Genomic DNA, 20,241 nt, shown 5'->3' with positions numbered 1-20,241 from the left:
AAAACAAAGTGTGTGTAAGTCACATGCAGTCAGTGTTGCTGCTTAAAGGAAAATGGAAAAGTATTATACGGTATTACAACATGAAACTGCATGTACTTTCCTTGATGTGTATGGATATAATTGGCAGATGTGCGTCAATAGGTGATGAAGCAGGACATCTAAAATGAAGAGGGAACATTGCGATGCTCTGTCTCCTACTGGTAAGCTTGTTCATCGAGGGAGAACCAGAATGCAAAATCAAGACACAGCCCTCCCAGTGGGTACAAATACAATACCATTGATGAGCCTGTTAAACCAAACTGGGCAGCCTAATATACCACAGTCCACTGGTTCACATAAATAACACAACATGACTTGCGGTGCAACAGGTGTTAAAATAGTGGATAAAACCCAGGCTAGTTTCAATTCTACGAGAGCCATTTTTATCTCCACTAAGAAGGTAATGTGATCACACAATTAGTGAGGAGGATAACTCCAAAAACTGAGAACAGATTTTGATAGCAATGCATGGGGTGGTGTCATCAGTTGTTTTTGGAATTGATCCGGAACAAGATCTGGATTAAATGACTTCAAAAACAGTCAGTGGAGGTAGGTGCTCTCCAAACTTCTGGTTCTTTTGCTCTTGTGGTGTGATACTCTGCTGTTTGCAAATCAACGTCACGTCAAATATGACAAAAGCCAGTTTCAACAGGTTTTCAGGATGATGTCAGAAAAATTAATGTGTAGACCTGAGGCAGGAATGAGATGAGGAGCAAAAAGTTTCAGTTAAAAGCTGGAACTGAACTCTGAACTGAACTAAGCAGACAACGAGCGAGGGATGGAGCTGCTAGGATGAGAAACACTGGGAGCAAACAGGAAGACTGGAAGTACAGCAAATCAGTAATTTGAGGGAGTGGATTTCATAATAAAACAGGAACTAACAAATGTCAAAACAAACCACAGACATCAAGGAAAACAACACTTCATGCAAATGCAAACTAGAAGTCCAAACTAAATAGCTACGTGTCCAGAAGGGACAATGACGCTTCTGTTCCGGGACAGAAAATACGAAATACACACTTGGCCTTTAGAATGGAGCCTGCACTCAGGATCTTCCCAAACCACGATCTTGTCAAGCGTTGCCTACTTTAATTTACTCCACATCATCACACCTTTTAGAGATCGGAATGTCTGTGAAAATATAAGTTTACTATGATGAAGACTGAAGTCTGACAGCGTAGATTAATCACAACAAATGATCACATCATACGATGAGGAGTGTAATCTTATTTTTGGCTACACGTCACCGGGAGTGGAAGTTTCATTTCCTGTTTACAGCTGTTTGTAGGAGTATTTCCTCTGAATTTATTCTGTTGCCTCCAATGTGAGTTACATGTATTTATGTGCATCCAGCACAACAGGGTTTTTTTTTTGTTTGTTTTCCCACAGTATCATGAGGTGACTTCGCTATTGAGCAGATGGATGCATCCTTGTCTCTAATTGAATAGTACTAATCTATGTATTTCCAAGTGAAGCTGAAAACGGATTTTATGCAACCATATGTGCTCCAGTGAGACATCATGGAATTAGATTTCAGTGTTTTGAAAATGGTAAATTAAACTAATAAGAGTTTTCCAGCAACAGATTCAGGCTGATTATTTTTTTTCGGGGGGATGATGTGCTGCTGCATAACCTCATCATACTGTGTACTGTGAGTTAGTCTCAGAAGCCTAACAAGGTTTGCGGTGTTGCTGCAGTACATCACAATCCTCCCCCACACACGTCACATGCAACATTGTTACTGTTTTGACAAGTGTAATAGTTCCACACAACTATAATTTACATCAGCCACCATCACTGTCAACACTGTCCTTTGTGTTGACACATATTTTTGAGCTGAAGTTTACATATGACTAAGACAGTCCGAGGTAGAGTTTCCTTACAACGTGGTGTTATTTTCCTAGAACCTGCTTATAGAGTAGTCCTTTTCTCTCCTGATGGTAAAACACACATTATCCTTAAGTGCTGCGTTTTAAATATCGATCTTTTAGTGTGAAAATCAATCCTAGATAAGAATCGCTGGGATCACAAGTATCAATATTTCAGTGCTGATCGACACATCGCTAGCAGATCTCAATGAAGACAATTCAGGAGAGAAAGCATTGCATAACAGAAGCTAGGAGGATACATTATTTTGCCGGAATCATTGTAATGGAACACATATTCTCCATAGCGGCAAGTATTCTTAAGCACTCAAGGCAGGATTTTTGAAAAACCTCAATCTGTACAAGGTTGTATCATTTTGTTTTTTTTTGGGGGGGGGGGGGTTGTCATTTTAATGGGTTGAATACTTCAATAAAAACAGTCTGTAGTTCACACTGGCTTGGGTTCTTCTTACTGTATAAGATATGTACATTTTTTCAGTGTCCTGCCACCATAGCCATGCAGGTGACTTATCGAAGGGAAAACCTAAATGAATGAGTTGAGATCCCTGCCGGTGACGGGATCCAGTGGCTTCATTGTGACCACTTGCTGAACTAGTTTCAGTTGTCCTGCCCCCCTGAGAGAGAAAGGCATCACTGCAGATCAATACAATGTTGTTCAGAGTGACACCTGACCTTTGTCATAAGATTTGGAACATTTTATCCTGAAAGGAATGGCTTCTTCCGGGATGACAGTCATTCATCAGGCACGTGGGGCCGCTAAATGATTTGAGTATAAAAATGATGGAAATTTGATGTTTGTCATCTGATCTCAACCCAGTTGAACACAAACTGATGGGAGATTTTTGACTGAGTGTTTGAAAGAGCTCCCCACCTCCATCATGAAAATGTGAAATGAGGAAACAGGAACAACGATGCTTTCCTCTCAGTAGCTTCACAGATTTGGAAAACATCCCAAGACACATGGAAACTGTTCAGTAGCTTGCAGAACATTTCAATAAAACTCTTTAAGTGTATTTTCCTTCAATTTGTCACCCACCTTTATATAAATCTTCATTGTAATTACAGCAAATGCGACGCTTTAGGTGCTACTTTTATTAGAGTTGTTTGAAGACGTAGACAGGTGCGGCTGAGAGCGCACCAATAGTGTGTGAGAGATGATCCTCGAGGGTTTAAAGGGTGTAAAATGGAAAGAGAAGTTTTGTCAAGACAATTTTAAAGCTTCAAGCTAATATTCCCCCCACAGCTAGATGTGCACTTTGTTGCACAGCTATGAAATAATCATCAGCAATTGTCACCCACCAATGATCACACACACACACACACACACACACACACACACACACACACACACATGCGCACACGCACACAAAAACAAAATTACGAAAGGCTAATAATAACAGAGACCCTCCATGTACTGTAGTGGTCCTGCATCTTGGTAGATTATATCTGGAAGCAACCTGAACACACTCAACAAGGTGTGACTGGGGTCAGCAGGAACTGATTGGGGACTTAGTTGTGGCTCTGACTTTGTGCACCTGGGAGAGGTCATTTCTATTTGGGCCCAGTATTTCATCATATTAAGGCCAAGGCTACTTGACCTCTGTTGGGGCAATTTTCTTTAAGGGCATTAAGGCCACATGCAAGAGCATCAAGGCCATCAAGGTATATATTTATATATTTTTTTCAAGATTATTTTGCTGAGTTTCTGGATCCATTGATGTCTTGTCAACAAACAATGTCATTCTCATAATGCAGATGTTCCAAACTTGGTAGTTACACTAAGGATACGTTCTTTCTGTCTTTTGGGTGATTGAGTTGTTTTTAAATATTTTATGTTACTGTTGAAAGACAAATATAAAGACTTTAATGATCGTCATCAACTTTGTTTTCGTTTTGCACTATTTGGTTTTGCACACGTTTGGATGAATATTTTATAAGAGGATATGTGGGCTTATATATAATGAAAACCAGAAGTGACTCCCATTCCATTATTTAATATTTGAGTTAAATAATTTATTTTGTATACTGTAACTCATATACATGTTATCTATTGATGAGAACTTACATCGAATGTAAAAAAAATAAATAAAAAGAAGAAAGAAGTCACCAAACATGGTTAATTATGGATAAAACCCTCGTTTCTGTTCAAGATATCATTTTATTTAATCATTAAATATTTACAGCGTATGTAGGCAGAAAGTTTATAGTATAAAGCTAATGAAATGTATGAAAATGTACCATATTCAACTGAAAACAAAAATCAGAAGAGTAATGCAAACTATCACACAAGATGTCAAAATCCCCCAGCAGCTTCATGGCTTTAGTGAAAGCCAGAAGAATGTCTATTTTGTTCTTTAGTCTTCATGTTTTCTCATGCCGTGTCATAATATACCCTTTCTTATAAATCATGCTGTCTTTTCGCAAGCCTCTGGCAGAAGGCTAGCAGAGTGTGTGAATTATAACTAGGCTGTATCTCATCCGCGGAGCCTCTGGTGCCTCAGCGAGGTCGTAAGCTAGCAGGTGAACCAGTTGATTTGTAGTCATTGATGAGTAACAGCACTCGCCTTCAATACAAAGTTGACAAGCAGCTGCATCTCTGTCCTTTTTCCTGAAACTAAAATTCTTCCACAAGCTGTTTCCCGCCGTTTTTTGATGTCTATAGTTTTTTTGGTTGTTCACTCAGCTCACGCTACCGCTCACTTGCCCTCCACCTTTTGAGTAAAACACACACAAAACAATAAAAAAAAACATAATAGGGTCTTCGCCTGAAGTACCTTCAGGCTCAGGCCCTAATTAGTTTAGTGCACTGGGAGGTAATGTCAGGCTGAAAGCCTTGCAATGGGTCCAGCTGACAGTGACATTTTAGCGCTCCCTGTGCTGCATAGGCAGGGTATTACTTCGTATCGGACCTGCATTTCAAACAGATTATTACAGTTCAAATGTGAACTTTTTACCCCACTTTTGAATGAACGGTTAAACTTTGAACAAAAAGTTAAAGCCCTGCTATGCCTTTGTAACTAGGGGCCTATCCATATAATGTACTTCCTGAAGCTCCTTGGTGGCTAATGTTAAAATTATCATGGCACAATGTACAAAATGTATGTTTGAAGGGCCAAAGGCACCGCCATGTATTCAGATATTTTCTGAGGATCTTCTATGGGGCATGGATGCTCTGACTCTGCCCACCCCCCCCCCCCCCCCACACACACACACACACACACACACACCGGCAACTATTCATGATATTTGCAATGATCTGCTTTACACATTTCACGTTAAACAACGTTCAACACACTGTAAAATAAACTTCAACACCACTTAGCCCACATGAATGCCTGATGTTTAATTAAGCCTGTTGCAAGTTTAAAATTGCAAACTGCTTTTCCAAAGTCAGCAAGGCTGAATTAATTTGCTCCATGTGCTGCGTGCACTCTTTCAACCAGCTGGACGGTGCAGCCACAATACAGACAATCCTGTTATAGAAACTGCAGTTTACCTCCAGATTGCCAACACCAACACCCGCTCCACTTCTCACTGTGGAGCTAGTTATCAAAATATCAACAGGTACTGATGATGTAGATTCCCAGCGCACCTCAGGGATATCCCAGCTGGCCATGCACCTGCGCAATGATGATAGAGCCTATTAGGAAGGTGCGACTCCATCCAGCGCCTCAGCAACACCATGTTCTACTTCTCTGTCCTCACTCAACTCAATTCTGAAATAATTTTACACCTAAACAGATATTAGTGTAAGAAGAATATTGTTTTGTTTGCATGCATTTCCATCTTTATAAGCATGGAGATATGTGGTATCTGTGTATCATGTTTCAGTGCACTAAATCCCATTCCCTGAACGTACACACGTGGGCAGTAACCACATTGTTTTCCACTTTCAGTTCATTTTCCACTTAAGTCCCCAGAATGTTCAGATAAATGGAGTGCTGGGATATTATGTTCATGTTCACCTTTCTGAATGTAAATTGTTGAGTTTTTACAGCTGAATGTTGAAGACCAACCTCAGGTCTGTTGATCTGTCAAGTCAGATTGTGCAGCAGCTTTCAGTCTAACTGAGCTGAACTACTGAAGCAAGGCTTCGCTTTTGTTTTTTGGGGTTTTTTTATGAACAGAGTATTTTAGTGCTTAGTAAAATTACTCTGTGGCTTGTAGCGTCTTTATCTGTTTAAACAGGGACATCAATGTCTATGTTCAAACAGTGTGTCCTCTTTCTCGACTGATCAAGTCTCTCTAGTGTTTGGTGATTTTCTCTGGTTCGGCTCTTCTGAGCAGTTGTCTTGAGTGAAACCATCTCTGTCGCCTTCATTGCTCATTTCGTTTTTGCTTCTGTCTTTCATGCAGTTGCCTTGTTCTCAGTGGAGGATAATGGAACGGCTGTGGTTCTCCTTGCTGTTGCTGACGGCGGCGTGCAGGGGACAGCAGTGTCCAAAACGCTGTATGTGCCAGAGCCTTTCTCCTTCCCTCGCTATTCTCTGCTCCAAGACAGGCTTGTTGTTTGTGCCTGTGGCCATCGACCGGCGAACTGTGGAGCTGCGGCTTCAAGAGAACTTCATTACAGGTAACATGGGTCTCATATTGAGCCATCATTGTAAAGCAGAGCTTTAGAATAATTGACAAGAGGAAAGAGCGTGCAGATTGTTTCTGTTGTACAGGTATTGATGATAAACATTGCTGAGCAGCAGCAGTGGTAGATTTTTGGGTTCTTTTCATTGTTTGTACTTTGTTTTTTTCTTTTGGGATTAGAGCCTGGCAAATTTCACTCATGAGTCATCTCCGCCACTATCAAAAGACTTTGCTTTGAGAATTTGGAGTGTCCGTATTTTCAAAAACGAAATTTACGTCTTTTTTTTTTTTTTTTTACTTCTAATATGGATTCTCATTACGCAGCCATCTAATCCTCCCAGTTTTTTTTAAAGGAAATTCTTTTCCATAGTTCTCCGAAACAAAAGCTTCAAAAAAGACAGTGTGCAGGAAGATAATTCGATGCACCATTAACATTATCACACAGCTGTGTAGTTATATAAGTCATACAGTAAAATGTCCTTTTAGCAATATTGTATGAAAACCCAATTACCCCTAATCTCATATTGAGGGCTACAAAATGATCTGATGTTCTGAGTTTCCAAAAAGTTAATTTTATAGGAACATTTGGTATCATTGGCTCAGGTTCTTGGCAGGCTACAGGCTCATTCAGCATGAAGTCATCAAACTAAATTTAAAGTGTCCTCTTTTCTCATGTGATACATCAAAGTCAAATAAATTTTGTCTGTGCGCTCTGCAAACAAATTGTGCAGCGTTTCCTCATACCTCTCCTATTCTGACAAAGAGAGAGTACCTGATGGATGTGAGTCATCCACTTCATTGACAGCACCACAGGTCCTTTACTTGTGATTGTATTTTAAGTGTAAGTGCATCAACTGACTTCTAATTTTCTCTTCATGCTGTATTTATGCTGAATTTCTGACCACTTAGGTATTGCATTTACAGTTAATACAGTCTTTATATGTTTGCTCTCAGCTGTTCGAAGGAAAGACTTTGCCAACATGACCAGCTTGCTACATCTGACACTCTCCAGAAACACCATCAGTCAGATCCTCCCCTCAGCTTTCAGTGACCTGCGGCGACTGAGAGCGCTCCACCTGGACTCTAATAGATTAACTGTGATCAAGGTGAGATTGATGGATGGACAGCAGAAGAGGAATACTTGATTTCATCAATGGAGTCGTAAACAGACTGCAGCCACACAATTAGAGCTGTTGAAGCGAGATGTGGTTGTAGACTCGTGCCGCACGTTGAATCTGATCACAATGTCAGCCTGGGCAGTTAAGGGACTGCAAAAAAAATGAGCAAAAAATAGTATTTCATATTGAACAATCCTGCACAAGTGTTGCATAAATAATTTGCAGTGTTTAGTTTTGCATTTTTCTGTTTCAAAATTATCAGCAAGTTGTATGCATTTGTCTTGACACTATACCAGTTTATTATAACACAAACAATACAATTAGCATAACAATAACATTTTTGTCATTGTTGTGGAGCTATGGTACAAACTATTGGAAATAGAGCTGTTACAGCATGATTTACTCTACAGAACAGTCCAGAAATGCAGAAAGTTACCAACCTGTGATGGACAATGTAATGCAGTAAATACGTAATGTGTTTCAACCGTGGTATTTGTGGCTTTCTTTTTTTTTTGTCAGGATGACCATTTCAAAGGCCTTACCAACCTCCGTCATCTAATTCTAGCCAATAACCAGCTCCACTCCATATCTCCCCATGCCTTTGATGACTTCCTGTCCACACTAGAGGATTTAGACCTCAGTTATAATAACCTGGCTCAGGTACCCTGGGACACAATCGGACGCCTAACCAATGTCAATACCCTGAACATGGATCATAACCTCATAGAAAATGTGCCCCAAGGAGTTTTCACCAACCTTCACAAACTGGCCAGGTAGAGAAAAATCTTCATTATCAAATGTAGTAGGATGCCTCCATAAATTAGAGATTATAATGTTGATCTGCTAAACCTTTCCACAGGCTAGACATGACATCCAATAAGCTGAAGAAAATTCCCCCGGACCCCCTGTTCCTGAGGATCCCTGTTTATGCTAAATCCAAAGGCAGCCCCCTCTCCTCCCTGGTGCTGAGTTTTGGTGGCAACCCCCTGCACTGTAACTGCGAACTTCTGTGGTTACGGAGACTGACAAGAGAAGATGACCTGGAGACATGCGCCTCGCCCCCTGACCTCAGTGCCAAGTACTTCTGGACGATACCGGAAGAGGTGACATTTAGATTGCTAACAAAAACAACACTTTATGTATTTCCTCAGCAGACAAATTAGGGATAAACAGTTTACATCTGGTTTTCCCTTTAGGAGTTTATTTGTGACCCACCAGTGCTGACCCGTAAGTCACCTCATACGGTGGCTATGGAGGGCCAGCCTGCCAGCCTGAAGTGCAAAGCTAATGGTGACCCAGAGCCTGAAGTCCATTGGATCAGTCCTGAGGGGCGGCTTATATCCAACGGCTCCAGGTAGTTCTATTAACTACAGGAGGCTTATTTTCTCCACAAGCCTGTAGATGCTGTGCAGTTCTTTATATATATTATATAGTTAATATTATATAACCAGAATTTCATTGTTCGAGCTGGAGACTTGGCCGAGATGGCTTAGGCAGTTGGAAGCCTTGTAAAATAGAGCACATTAATTAAGCAAATATGTAATGCATAATTCTTTTTTTATTCAGATGTTATCAGAGCTGTGAGGCAAAAAATGTTCATCTGGTGAATACAACATCCACGAGAGCAAAATTCATTCTGTAACAACAGAAACATACATGATTTATGTAGGAATGGAATGGAATGGAAGGAAACTTACTGATTATGTCACAATGTGCTCCTTTCCCTCTGGCTGCTAATATTTAGAAATACAATGCAAGATCTATTAACATCCCATGTATTAACTTGAAATCTGTTTGTTGGAGCAGGTAATGTATCAATAAAAGGTTAGATGAACATCATTATTGCAATATGTTGATGTTTTGATGCAGCACAAATGTGGCTGAAAACTTTAACAATGGCTCTGTGTTTTTCTAAAGCATCCAATGGTGCTGCACTGGTTAGTTCTCACGCGCTGTATCCAGACTCATAAATATCAGATAAGAAAATGCAAATTAGTCATAATTGATTGTAATAATTACCTTAATATGTCCTGTAAAATGGATGAAAGCTCTCTTAGATCATATTAAAGAGACCTTAATTTCATCTTGCTCATGGAGCCTGCCTGGCCTGCAATGTCATCAAACACAATAAGATGTATAATTGTCATAAATATATTTGCTTACGAGTCACCATTTCTTTCAGAACGTTGGTTTTCCCGAACGGAAGCCTGGAGATCAATGTCACGTCCATAAAGGATTCAGGAAACTTCACCTGTATTGCCTCCAACGCTGCTGGTGAATCCACAGGAAGGGTGGAGCTGGTTGTCACCGCCATGCCCCATCTGGCAAACAGCACAAGCCGTAGCCGAGACCCATCCTCAGAACCTGCCCCCTCTGATATCCTGACCTCCTCCAAAGTTGCTCTGCCTAACAATGAGACAAGAGGGTCAGATCGAAGGGTTTCGCTGGTGGAACTGACAGGGAACTCGGCCCTCATTAGATGGAGTAGTCAGACTCCTATATCTGGAGTCCGGATGTTCCAGGTCCAGTACAACAGCTCTGGGGATGACACGCTGGTGTACAGGTCTGTCTCTCTACTATTTTCATTCATATACATTAGCTCTGTCTGTGTGTCTGTCTGTCTGTCTGTCTGTTTGTTTTACTTCAGTGTCAACACTTCTGAGAGTGTTTATGCTCATCAGTAAAAAGCATCTGGTTGCCTGTGTTTGCAAAAGAGAGAATACTTATTTGCGCGCGTGCATGTGCGCACGCATTTGTTTGTTAATCGGCAGACGTCGCCCGCTGCCACGAGGATGAGAGCAGATGATAGATGATGCAAATGGAGATTATCCAGTCATCCAGTCGTAAATGTCTAATCAACTGAAATGATTAAGACATCTGTAGTGAAACAGAGCCATAGTCTGTTGAGCTGAAGCCAGACAGGGCCAAATGCGAGAAACGCTTTTCCTGTCAGTTCATCAATGAACTGCTGTTGTTCTTCTGTGGTTTTATTGTTGGCATTTAGAGTATGGCTTATTGATGTGCTAATTACTCCATTTTTTTGTTTTGTTTTGTTTTTTTGCCCTAATTGGTTGACTTGTTATTTAGTTAGATTTAATGCTGACTGACATCCCTAGAACTCCACTGCAGCATTTAAATGTAGTTTTGATCCGATGGTAAAGAGGTCTAGCTCAAAAGAATCTTTGCATCTAGTTATTTTTTGTTTATTTTTCGATGGAAGTGTGATATATGTTGAGCACATACTATGCCCCACATGCACTGTGCTGTCAAGGCAAGCCTAAATCAAATGGAGAAGAATGCTTATAGAATTCCAATGGATGGGAATCAGTTCAAGGTCTTTATGGTAGTTGGTATTTCTTCCTGTGGTAGTGGGACTGCAGAAACTTTATGATGTTGTCACTGAAGTTAACCTCATTTAATCTGAGGAATTTGATTTGTTATTTGAAGTAACCAGTTGGACAACATGGTTGCATATGCCTCTGACTCTTTTGGTCCATTTATATGAGATAAACACTTGATTTGGGTTAGTATTTTAGATTTTATGGCCTAAATATGTAAAATCCCTGAAGGATGTCAACTGGACTGAGTTATTTGAATATTTTAAGCTATGTTTACATAGACACACTCAACCGTCTAACTGGCAAAATGGCTGTTGAAGCTCTGACTCGTCTCCCACTGGTATGGTGTGTTTCTGGATGAGTGTTGCTTTCTGTCTGATACACAACAACTGCTTTTTCTTATAACCTTCCTATCACCTTTACAGCTGAAGTGCGCTGTACTATGAGTAGTGAGAGGAAACACACACACACACGCACACACACATGCATGCATGTATGCACACACTGTGGAACACTTATATGTGTTCAATTCAGTTTACTGTACGTCTAAATCCCTGTGCTTGCTGGGAGTCTTCCACATCATCTCTCCCAGTAAAACCAAACGTATGTTAACATTATTGCCTAAATCTCTCAGTGAGCCTGGAAAAGTCCTGTTTATTTTAAGTTCTGGGGAATTGTCATATCATGTGGAGTTGCCATGGTAACAGGGAAATCTCTCAAACTGTGTTATGACTGACAGCGTCGCTGTCACCCGCGCAGAGTGTGGAGTATTGATTAATTTATTCCATAATGTCAGAGGTGCAAATGAAATAGTCAAATATCAGTCTGTCTTGAGAAGTAATTTTCATCCTCCATCAGCAGCTGAAGTTCTTTCATGGTACAGATAAGAATCTGTAATAAATCAGTGTTGAAGAATTGAACAGTTGCTCTTAAAAAAAGATGCTCAAGACTTAAAAAGGAGGATTTCTACTGAAGATTTATCTTGTTCTAGGGAAACCTATTTAAAGAATTCAGGCAGCTAAAGGTGACAAGTAGCTTTTTTCCACACTGGCATCGCAACTGTCTACCTGCGTGCAGTTAATGGCTCTGCAGGTACAAATTAAACCTCATCCTGGTCTGTCGGTCAGCACAGAAGTTCAGCATGTGGAACTGGAGACAGCCGCTGAAGTTTGGCTCATTTGATAAGATTAGCAGCAAGAAGAACCGCTATTACCAATTTAGAAGAAAACAGATGCAGCACAAGTTGTTTCACAAGACTTGGTGGTGTGTTCATCCGTCAACCTTGTAACTTCAGTCATACATCAGTCAAAAGGTCTGTCAACACCTGCAGGGCAAATTCATTTGCATTTCAAGGATCCTGCCTCAATATCCAGCCACACAGGGAGGAAGATGCAGGTCTAGCAGGTACCTGCAAGTCTTGTTAGAGAACTCAGTGTTGGAAATGATTTTAATTTCAGGTGTGTTAAGGGTGATAAATGGTATTACTGTGGTCAAGAAAACAACAAACCGGTATCAGGTGGGTAGTTATAAAATACTCATTTCCATTGCAGTCTTTATATGCATGAGAAATATGACTGTACCTTACTCCAAAACAACAGTTCAACATTTGGAAAAATTAGAATTAGAATTGGGAACAATGTGACACTTCATTAGCTTTTTTTTTTTTTTTTTTTTTTTGCAAAATTGAAAATCTACAGATAAGATCATAGCTTAACCATTATGCTGATACCATAAAAGGAATCAGATAGATTAACATCCATTAGAGGATCCATCGGAGCTCCGTTCCCAGTTGCACAGAGTGTCTATGTGCGTGAGTTTGCAGTCCTCCCCTCCCCACCCTTTGGTCAATATCCATTAGGAGGAGTGAGGCACAATGCCACGAGGAGAAAAGAGGCAGGGGAGGAAACACAGAAAAAGGAACACAGTGCTGAGGAGCAGAGCCGACAGGAAACAGAGGAGAGAAAACAATATGTTGGTGCCCATAGGAAATGTCACTGGCGCTGTTACTTAGATCTTTATTTAGAAGTATAACACAGTTTTTTTCAAGCAACTAGACTTTATCATTTTTGAGTTTTATACTCATTAATGGTGTTGATTAATGTTGATGATATTTTTGCATTTTGTAATCTGAAAAGTGGAAAAAAAGCAGCGGGAACACAATTGTGCCACGAAGAGTTAATTAGTGGTAAGTGTGGTTACTGTGGTGCTAAAGGTTAACAGAGGGAAATGTTTGGTGTATTGGTGTATGCAAGAAATAGTGTTTCAAGAACAAAATTCTGGTCTAGATTTACTGAACAAGTTGTTTTTTGTGTGTAATTTACCTCTGGGCGGCATGGCTCAGGGGTAGAGTGGCCGTCTAGCAACCGAAAGGTCGCTGGTTCGATCCTCAACCCCGGTGATCATGTTTAAGTGTCCTTGAGCAAGACACTGAACCTGCAATTGCTCCTGATAAGTCAATATCACCATCAGTGTGTGTGTGTGAATGGGTGAATGAGATGACACTGTAAAGTGCTTTCAGTGCCGCTAAGGTAGAAAAGTGCTATATAAAATTGAGTCCATTTACCCTGGATTTTCCAGATACCCATTTCTGTTTTCTTTAAACAGGTAATTTATTTTTTACAGAGATTTTCCATGGAGCACTCAGAGCATTCAAAAACATCACAAATAAATAAATAAATAAAAAAAACACTACATATGATCAATGCTAGTACAACATTAACTGTGTGTGTGTGTGTGTGTGTGTGTACAAGGAAACCATTGATTGGCAGTGTTATTTAACTCTGTGTCTGAGACGTGCTCTTCAAACCCTCTGAATTATATAATCAATGTTGCTTATTCAAGTGTGTGTGCGCGTGCGGCTGTGTGTGTGTCTGCATGCACATGCACATTTGTGACAAGTGTTTATGTGTGTGCATGCATTTGTGTGTGTGTGTGTATGTGTGTGTGTTTCTGCATGCACATGCACGTTTGTGACGAGTGTTCATGTGTGTGCGCCTTTGACCCGTGGAAAGGTTAGGGCTCACTAACACAGATTTGAACACTTTTCTGAGCAAAACAAATTGTGATAGAAACATTTCTAAGGGGCAAATACAAAGTTTTGGATGTTACAATTGAACTCAATAAAACTCATAAAATTACAATTCTTTCAATATCTCCCACGTGCAAGTTCTCAACACACCTGTCGAATCCACATCATTGCAACACGTACAGTATTTGTTGACACACACTCTCCAACTCTGTGTCTTCACTTCCACTGGCTGCTCTACGGGGAATATGAACCACACTTCAAATTAATGTGTGTCAAGGGTCATTTGGTCATGTGACAGTCTTGGTTGTTAGTATGAAACCAATCAGGGATTGAGGGCCAGCTGCTCAGAAGTCACCAGAGGTGAATTGGCATCCTAAAGTGTCTTTTCTCCCTAAGGGCTAGGCTTGCAAGTGTACTTGAGAAATGCAGCAGCACCACAGAGGTGTTATAACTCCCTGCTACTTTCTAGCGATCACGTAAGTGTGTATGAGGTCTTTTTATGGTCCAGGACCAGACAGAACAGCTCTTTGATATGAAGCAAAACATTTTCAATCTGACAAAAACGCATAAAAGATAGTTTCATTTTGACTAAACATTTCAGTACCTGGATGGAGGAGATAAATTGTGACATCAGCTGTTTCTTTTTACATCCTTCCTTCTCATACTGGAGCACATTTGCTACACTGATTCTGTTTCTGATTCTATTCTTTGTCCTCTCATATTTCCTTCACTTCACTCGCATTTTCATTGTGTGAGTTTTGTTCTATTTTTCATTTCTTTATGTACAGACTCTTTCAGTAGGCATTCTAAATGTCCTGACAGCTTTTTTGGAGAAGACCCACAATAATAATGGCATACTTGTGAGGTATAGCTGTAGAACTGGGAGCCAGTAATGACTGGCAAATAGAAAAGTCATTATATTTCAATAATGTTTTCCTTCAGAGCCAGTGTTTCATGTGAAACGGAGAGAGAGAGCCTTTCCCAAGTGGTAGAGGTAGCTGTGATTTATGTTTGACCTAGTGCAGTTTCAAGAGCAAAATGGAGTGTAAATGCTGCGGCTTGAGCTTTTGATACAAGTGACAATTGAGTTTTTAAACATACGGATTTCTGTCAAGCAGGATCATAGCTTTGATTCTGCTGTGGGCTTTGGCAGATACGCCCCAGTATCCAGTCAAACAAGGCATGCGTATGTTTAGTTTGCCCTCTACTTTTGAACAGGGAGTCCGAACCCCCCCCCCCCCCCCAAAAAAAAAATAAATATATATATATATATATATATATATATATATATCTGTGGTGATGGATTGTTGGGTGTTTTTTTTTTTAATATTTGCATTTTCCCCTCTACTCATCTTTGACCATATTATTCTGTCCCTTTTTGGAATTAATGGCAGCTTCATTCCTGCTGGACAATATGGCCTGAATCTTCTCCCTTGGTCATATCACATCACAACACAGAGATTGTTCTGCAAATCATATTCGATTCCTTCCTTCAGGTATACATAGACGCCTGCTTGACCACCTAATGGACGTGGCCTCCCTCAACAAATTGCAAATGTGAGCAGAACAGATAAAAGATCCATTCGTGACATCCTGTTTGAGGATTAAACTGCATCAGTACTTCAACTGCACCTTTTCCATTGTGGATGCTGGGATGCATCTGCGGTGATGTAACCTGGGGTCATGTGATGTTTGAGTTTTGTTTTGTTTTTTTCAACATCAGACACTCTTGCCAACAGGGCCCAGTCAGGGGTAGTCACTCCCCACCTTGCATCCCTGCAGATGATGACCATGGAGCTTCCCTCTTGAAGCAAAGCTATCCGCTGGCTCTCTGTGTGGCATCCACGCTCATCTTCATAGCCTTTTTCAATTCTCCCGAAGCCAGGCACTCACCCTCTGCATTGTTAACAGCGTGTGTTCCAGCTCGGACTTGCATGCTGCTCGATGAGCTCCCGGTGCCTTTTCACCGGTGTGCTTCAGCGGTGATAATCTGGTGGTATTTTTCTAAAGTGAATTATGTAGCTGGGGTCAGTCTGATATGTGCATCATTCATTGTGACAGGAAAAACAAAGGCACAATAGCAAAGTAGGAAAGTATTCAACATATTTCTACATACTTTCTATTTTCGGAAGGGTTTCATGTAGGTAGAGAGATCAAATACTACAGTTATGCAATATGCTACATCTTCATACACTGTGGCAGTGTTGTGTCTCAGTTATCAAATATAGATGGCTCCTCCATAAATCCATGTCTGCCTCTGAAAGTTTACATGCAGTACTTACTTACAGTACATTAACCTACGGCTGTCTAAGCTAAGTACCATCGTAACACACAAGTATGCCTGTACGCCACACACAACAAACTTCTATCAACAAACAGAGATGTATCTTTAAGTTTGTACTCCCAGACCTTTTTTTTCTCTTTTTTTTTAATCTTATATCGGTTGTAAGTGAGTACTTTGTTGAGCGTCATCGTGAATGGTGTCTGTGGGAGCTTCTGGTTTTTTCCAAAAGGGTTTTATTCACCTCAGTTTTCTCTCATCTCACAAGGGCAGAAAAAAAGGTTAATACAGGCCTTTGTCAGTCACACAAAAACACGTATACACCCACACATCTGACAATTTTTGAGTCAGCCTGCCTCTCTCTGTGTCCCCCCACCAGGGTTTGTGGTGAAGAGAAGCAATGGACAGTTTATAGCCATTCTCATCTCTGTTGAACAGTTCTTTACTAAAATGGCTCTTTGAGATGCTGTGCACAATATATAACATTAGCAGGCTTAAATGCACTCTGTACTGTATTACCACATCGTTGACAACAAGCTCTGACACTTGTGCCTTATTGTGTGTCAAATGCAATCATTGGACCTGCTGTCAAGCTTTTTTTTTTCCTTCCCCTACTATGAGGAAAAAATAGGTTAAAGGATAAGTGCTGTTTATTCTCAGTCCTCCTTGAGAATATCTCACGCTCTCTGCAGACATTTTAAACGAAGTATGACGTGCTGAAAGTCATTAGAGTTCTTTGTATGACATGAATCATGAAGTGTCAAGCATCAGTACATACAAATGTGAATGAAGTTTTTGCACGCGTAGTCTTTCTGGTTGTGTTTTGCAATCAATAGCTCTTGCAGTACTCTACTGGTCTTTCTGAATGTGTGTTGTGGTGTAATACTGAATAGCTCTGCACTTTTTGGAAACAAAAATCTAACTTTTAATTGTACGCATCAAATATTTACAGCGGAAATATTGAAGAAGCCGTGGACAGTTGAAGTTACTTATGGGAGTAACGATGAAAATATTAACTCACATCCGAAAAGGTAAACTTTTCTGTCTTCATTATCAGATAATACTTTTTTACGCGTGTGTGTGTGTGTGTGTGTGTGTGTGCGTGTGTGTGCGTGTGCCTGTGCGCACGCCTGCAAAATAGAGCAAGGGGACAGTCTCCTTTCATGTTTGTTTGTTTTTGTTCTTGAAATCAGGTTTAATTAATTCCTTTTAACTAGAAATGTCTGATACCGCATCTCAGAATAATGATTATGGTGCGAGCATTCTTGCAATTAAAATTTGAACATCAGATTCCTCTAATGTGCACCTGGCAGAGGAAGATAGAGGAAAAGCTCTCAGTGAATCTTCATCTTTATTTTGAATTACTTGATTTTGCATTATGAAGGCGACGTTGTTTGCGCTTCCTTCCTCTATTAGTTTCCGTGCTCTGGAAGCTTCGAGCCTGGAAACCTGGACGCACCCTCTGACTGTCGCATCACATTTGGAGACATCACAAATATTGTAGTCCTGAACTCTGACAAGCCATCAACATTGTCATCTGCATTCTCTCCAGAGTGCTGCATTATCAGTTTTTACTTAAAAAAAAAAAAAACAGATCATCCTTTAAAAAAAAAAATCATGTTAATTATTATGATACATTCCACATACATTTGTTAAAAGATTTTTTTCTAAATCTACATTTTTTTCTACCAACCAAGTAACACTTATGTTTAGAAAAGTTTTGTTTTTTTTACTGTGCCTTCTTGTGTCGATGTGCAGGGGTGTATATGTGCATGCTTAAAACTACAATACATAAACTGATATTTGAAGTATAAATTACTTTTTTTTGGCAAAAGAGGGGGAAAATGGATTTTTTTTCTTTGACCCAATCTACTAAAACTCAGCAGGGTTTTATATTGTTTTATTTTTATTAAATTTTAATTTAATTTAATTCATAATTAACAGAATGAATTAAGCATCGATTTGATATATGTGTATAGTATTTTTTTAAGTGTCCAAACTCTTATAAGTTTAGTGAAGTTATTTTTTGCAATGGAAGATTTCAGCTCTCTTCGAAGGTTTTTATTGAAAATCATTGCTTGTCATTTGAAAAAAGTCCTTTTTTTTCCCTTTTCAATCATTCTTTTGTGCTGCTGGCTGTGCACTTTGGCTTGGTGTTCTGCTGAAGACCCAAGACCTTCGCCTCAGACCTAGGTTTCTCACTCTGTATGACAAATTCTACTCCAGCAATCATTGCTTTGATACATTCAAGGCCTTGTACCAGTGGCAACAAAGCAGTCCCACGGAATGTTCTGACCTCCTCTATGTTATACTGCAGGTAGTGTGGCCTTCTACTCTCGAGCTTCATTTTGTTCCCTGTAAACACATTGATGCACTGCAGGAGCTGTACATTGGTTTTCCATCAATCCATTGTCTTCCGCTTATTCCTATTAATAAGGGTCACGGGGGGGGGGGGGGCTGGAGTCTATCCCAGCGTTAATGGGCGAGCGAGAAGCGGGGTTCACCCTGGACAGGTCATCAGTCCATCACAGGACCAACACATGTAGACAGACAACCATTCACACTCACAGTCACACCTACGGCCAATTTAGAGTATCAATCAGCCTCGTCCGCTCTTGATGTCTTTAAACTGTGGGAGGAAGCTGGAGTACCAGAGAGAACCCACACAGGAACAGGGAGAACATGGAGACTCCACACAGAAAGATCCCCTGCCCGAGTCGGGACTCGAACCCGGAACCTTCTTGCTGTGTGGCAACAGTGCTAACCACTGCACCACTGTGCCGCCCTACATTGCTTTTATTTATTCAAAACATGATCCCAGGATGATTGGGTCTTCCTCATGCAAGGTTGTTTTTTAGGGCCTGAGCCAGAAGGTACTTCTGGCGAAGACCCTATTATGTTTGCTCGGCATTTTGTTTTGTTTTTTCCCAAGTATCAGTCTTGTCTTTCTCAAAATAGTCCCATGGAGCAGTCCTTGGTTTAGCGGGCTTGTGTGATACAGATGAAGGATATTCCCAGGCTGCTCCAGGTTGGCCTGAAGAAAGAGCTCCACATTAAGTCAGTACTTTTAACTTGTCAGACAGTGGGTTATAAATTTGCTCTCCATAGTCAGTGTTGTCCTTGGTTATCACGCCAAAGTCATTAAGGAGGGTTAGTGTCAAGTGTCATCACTAGAAATCAGAATTTCACCTCTGTGTTGTGAGAAAAAGTGCTAATGTGGGACAGACATCCAGAAATCGATGAAATATTTGGAGTTGTTTATTAGAGACACATGTAAAAACACCACACTGCACCACAGTCAACAGAAGTTGTTTTCCTGGATGACACACACGAAAATTTCCTGCATAATTGGATATATGTAGACCAAACAACTACAAAAAGACAACTTGGTGTCACACGTGTGATTATTTCACGGATTAAATATTGATCCGGAGGATTCAGGAAGTTTGAGGGAATGTAAAATGATGCAGTAAGCAGACGACGTATTTAAAAAAATGAAAGTAACGCATTGATTTTGACCCACTGAGTCATTGTGGCGGTGACTTCAAAGGCACTGAACTGTGGACGCCACTCGTTCACTGGATAAATGCATCCCCATGAACCTGGGATCTTAATCACTGTCATGTGTATTGATTCTCATTGTGGTCAAAGAAATACAAGTGTAGAGGGAAGAAAGAAAAGAAAAAAGTAGCTTATACAATACAGTGTGTTATTTTGTTGTTGGGTAGAAAAAAAAAACAAAACACCTCCAAATGTCAAACCATAAGAGACGTTTAGTTTTATCCTCTGAAAATACATAGTGTACCCAGTTGTTCGGAACAGCCTCCTCTGTGTGAGAACGCATGGACGGTATGAGTCGCTGCTGGTGTGCATGTAGGTGGAAGGAGGGGCGGAAGATTTATCACTGTGTATCTAATACTATACTAGTCCACACCACCACATGGAACTTCACCCGATTATTACTTAGAACGAC

The 20,241-nt window shown here is 40.4% G+C and overlaps 1 protein-coding gene across 3 annotated transcripts in view; it reads left to right on the top strand.

Moving 5' to 3' along the window:
• LOC147254197 (leucine-rich repeat and fibronectin type III domain-containing protein 1-like protein) overlaps positions 1 to 20,241 on the top strand; it is a 198,988-nt gene that overhangs the window by 113,409 nt on the left and 65,338 nt on the right. For all 3 annotated transcript variants that reach the window (XM_086215782.1, XM_086215780.1, XM_086215781.1), the window contains 6 exons: positions 6,282 to 6,498; positions 7,458 to 7,609; positions 8,141 to 8,394; positions 8,481 to 8,724; positions 8,818 to 8,975; positions 9,804 to 10,184. In XM_086215782.1, coding sequence (XP_086071908.1) covers positions 6,306 to 6,498; positions 7,458 to 7,609; positions 8,141 to 8,394; positions 8,481 to 8,724; positions 8,818 to 8,975; positions 9,804 to 10,184 — 1,382 coding nt within the window. In that variant the 5' untranslated portion in view covers positions 6,282 to 6,305. The remainder of the gene's footprint in view (positions 1 to 6,281; positions 6,499 to 7,457; positions 7,610 to 8,140; positions 8,395 to 8,480; positions 8,725 to 8,817; positions 8,976 to 9,803; positions 10,185 to 20,241) is intronic.

Source organism: Aulostomus chinensis, chromosome 10, assembly GCF_037954235.1.
Source record: "Aulostomus chinensis isolate RoL2024-O1b breed Wild chromosome 10, RoL_Achi_v1.0, whole genome shotgun sequence".
NCBI classification, from domain to species: domain Eukaryota; kingdom Metazoa; phylum Chordata; class Actinopteri; order Syngnathiformes; family Aulostomidae; genus Aulostomus; species Aulostomus chinensis.
The sequence above is the reverse complement of the archived record's forward strand: the minus strand, read 5'-3'. Positions and strand labels throughout refer to the sequence as shown.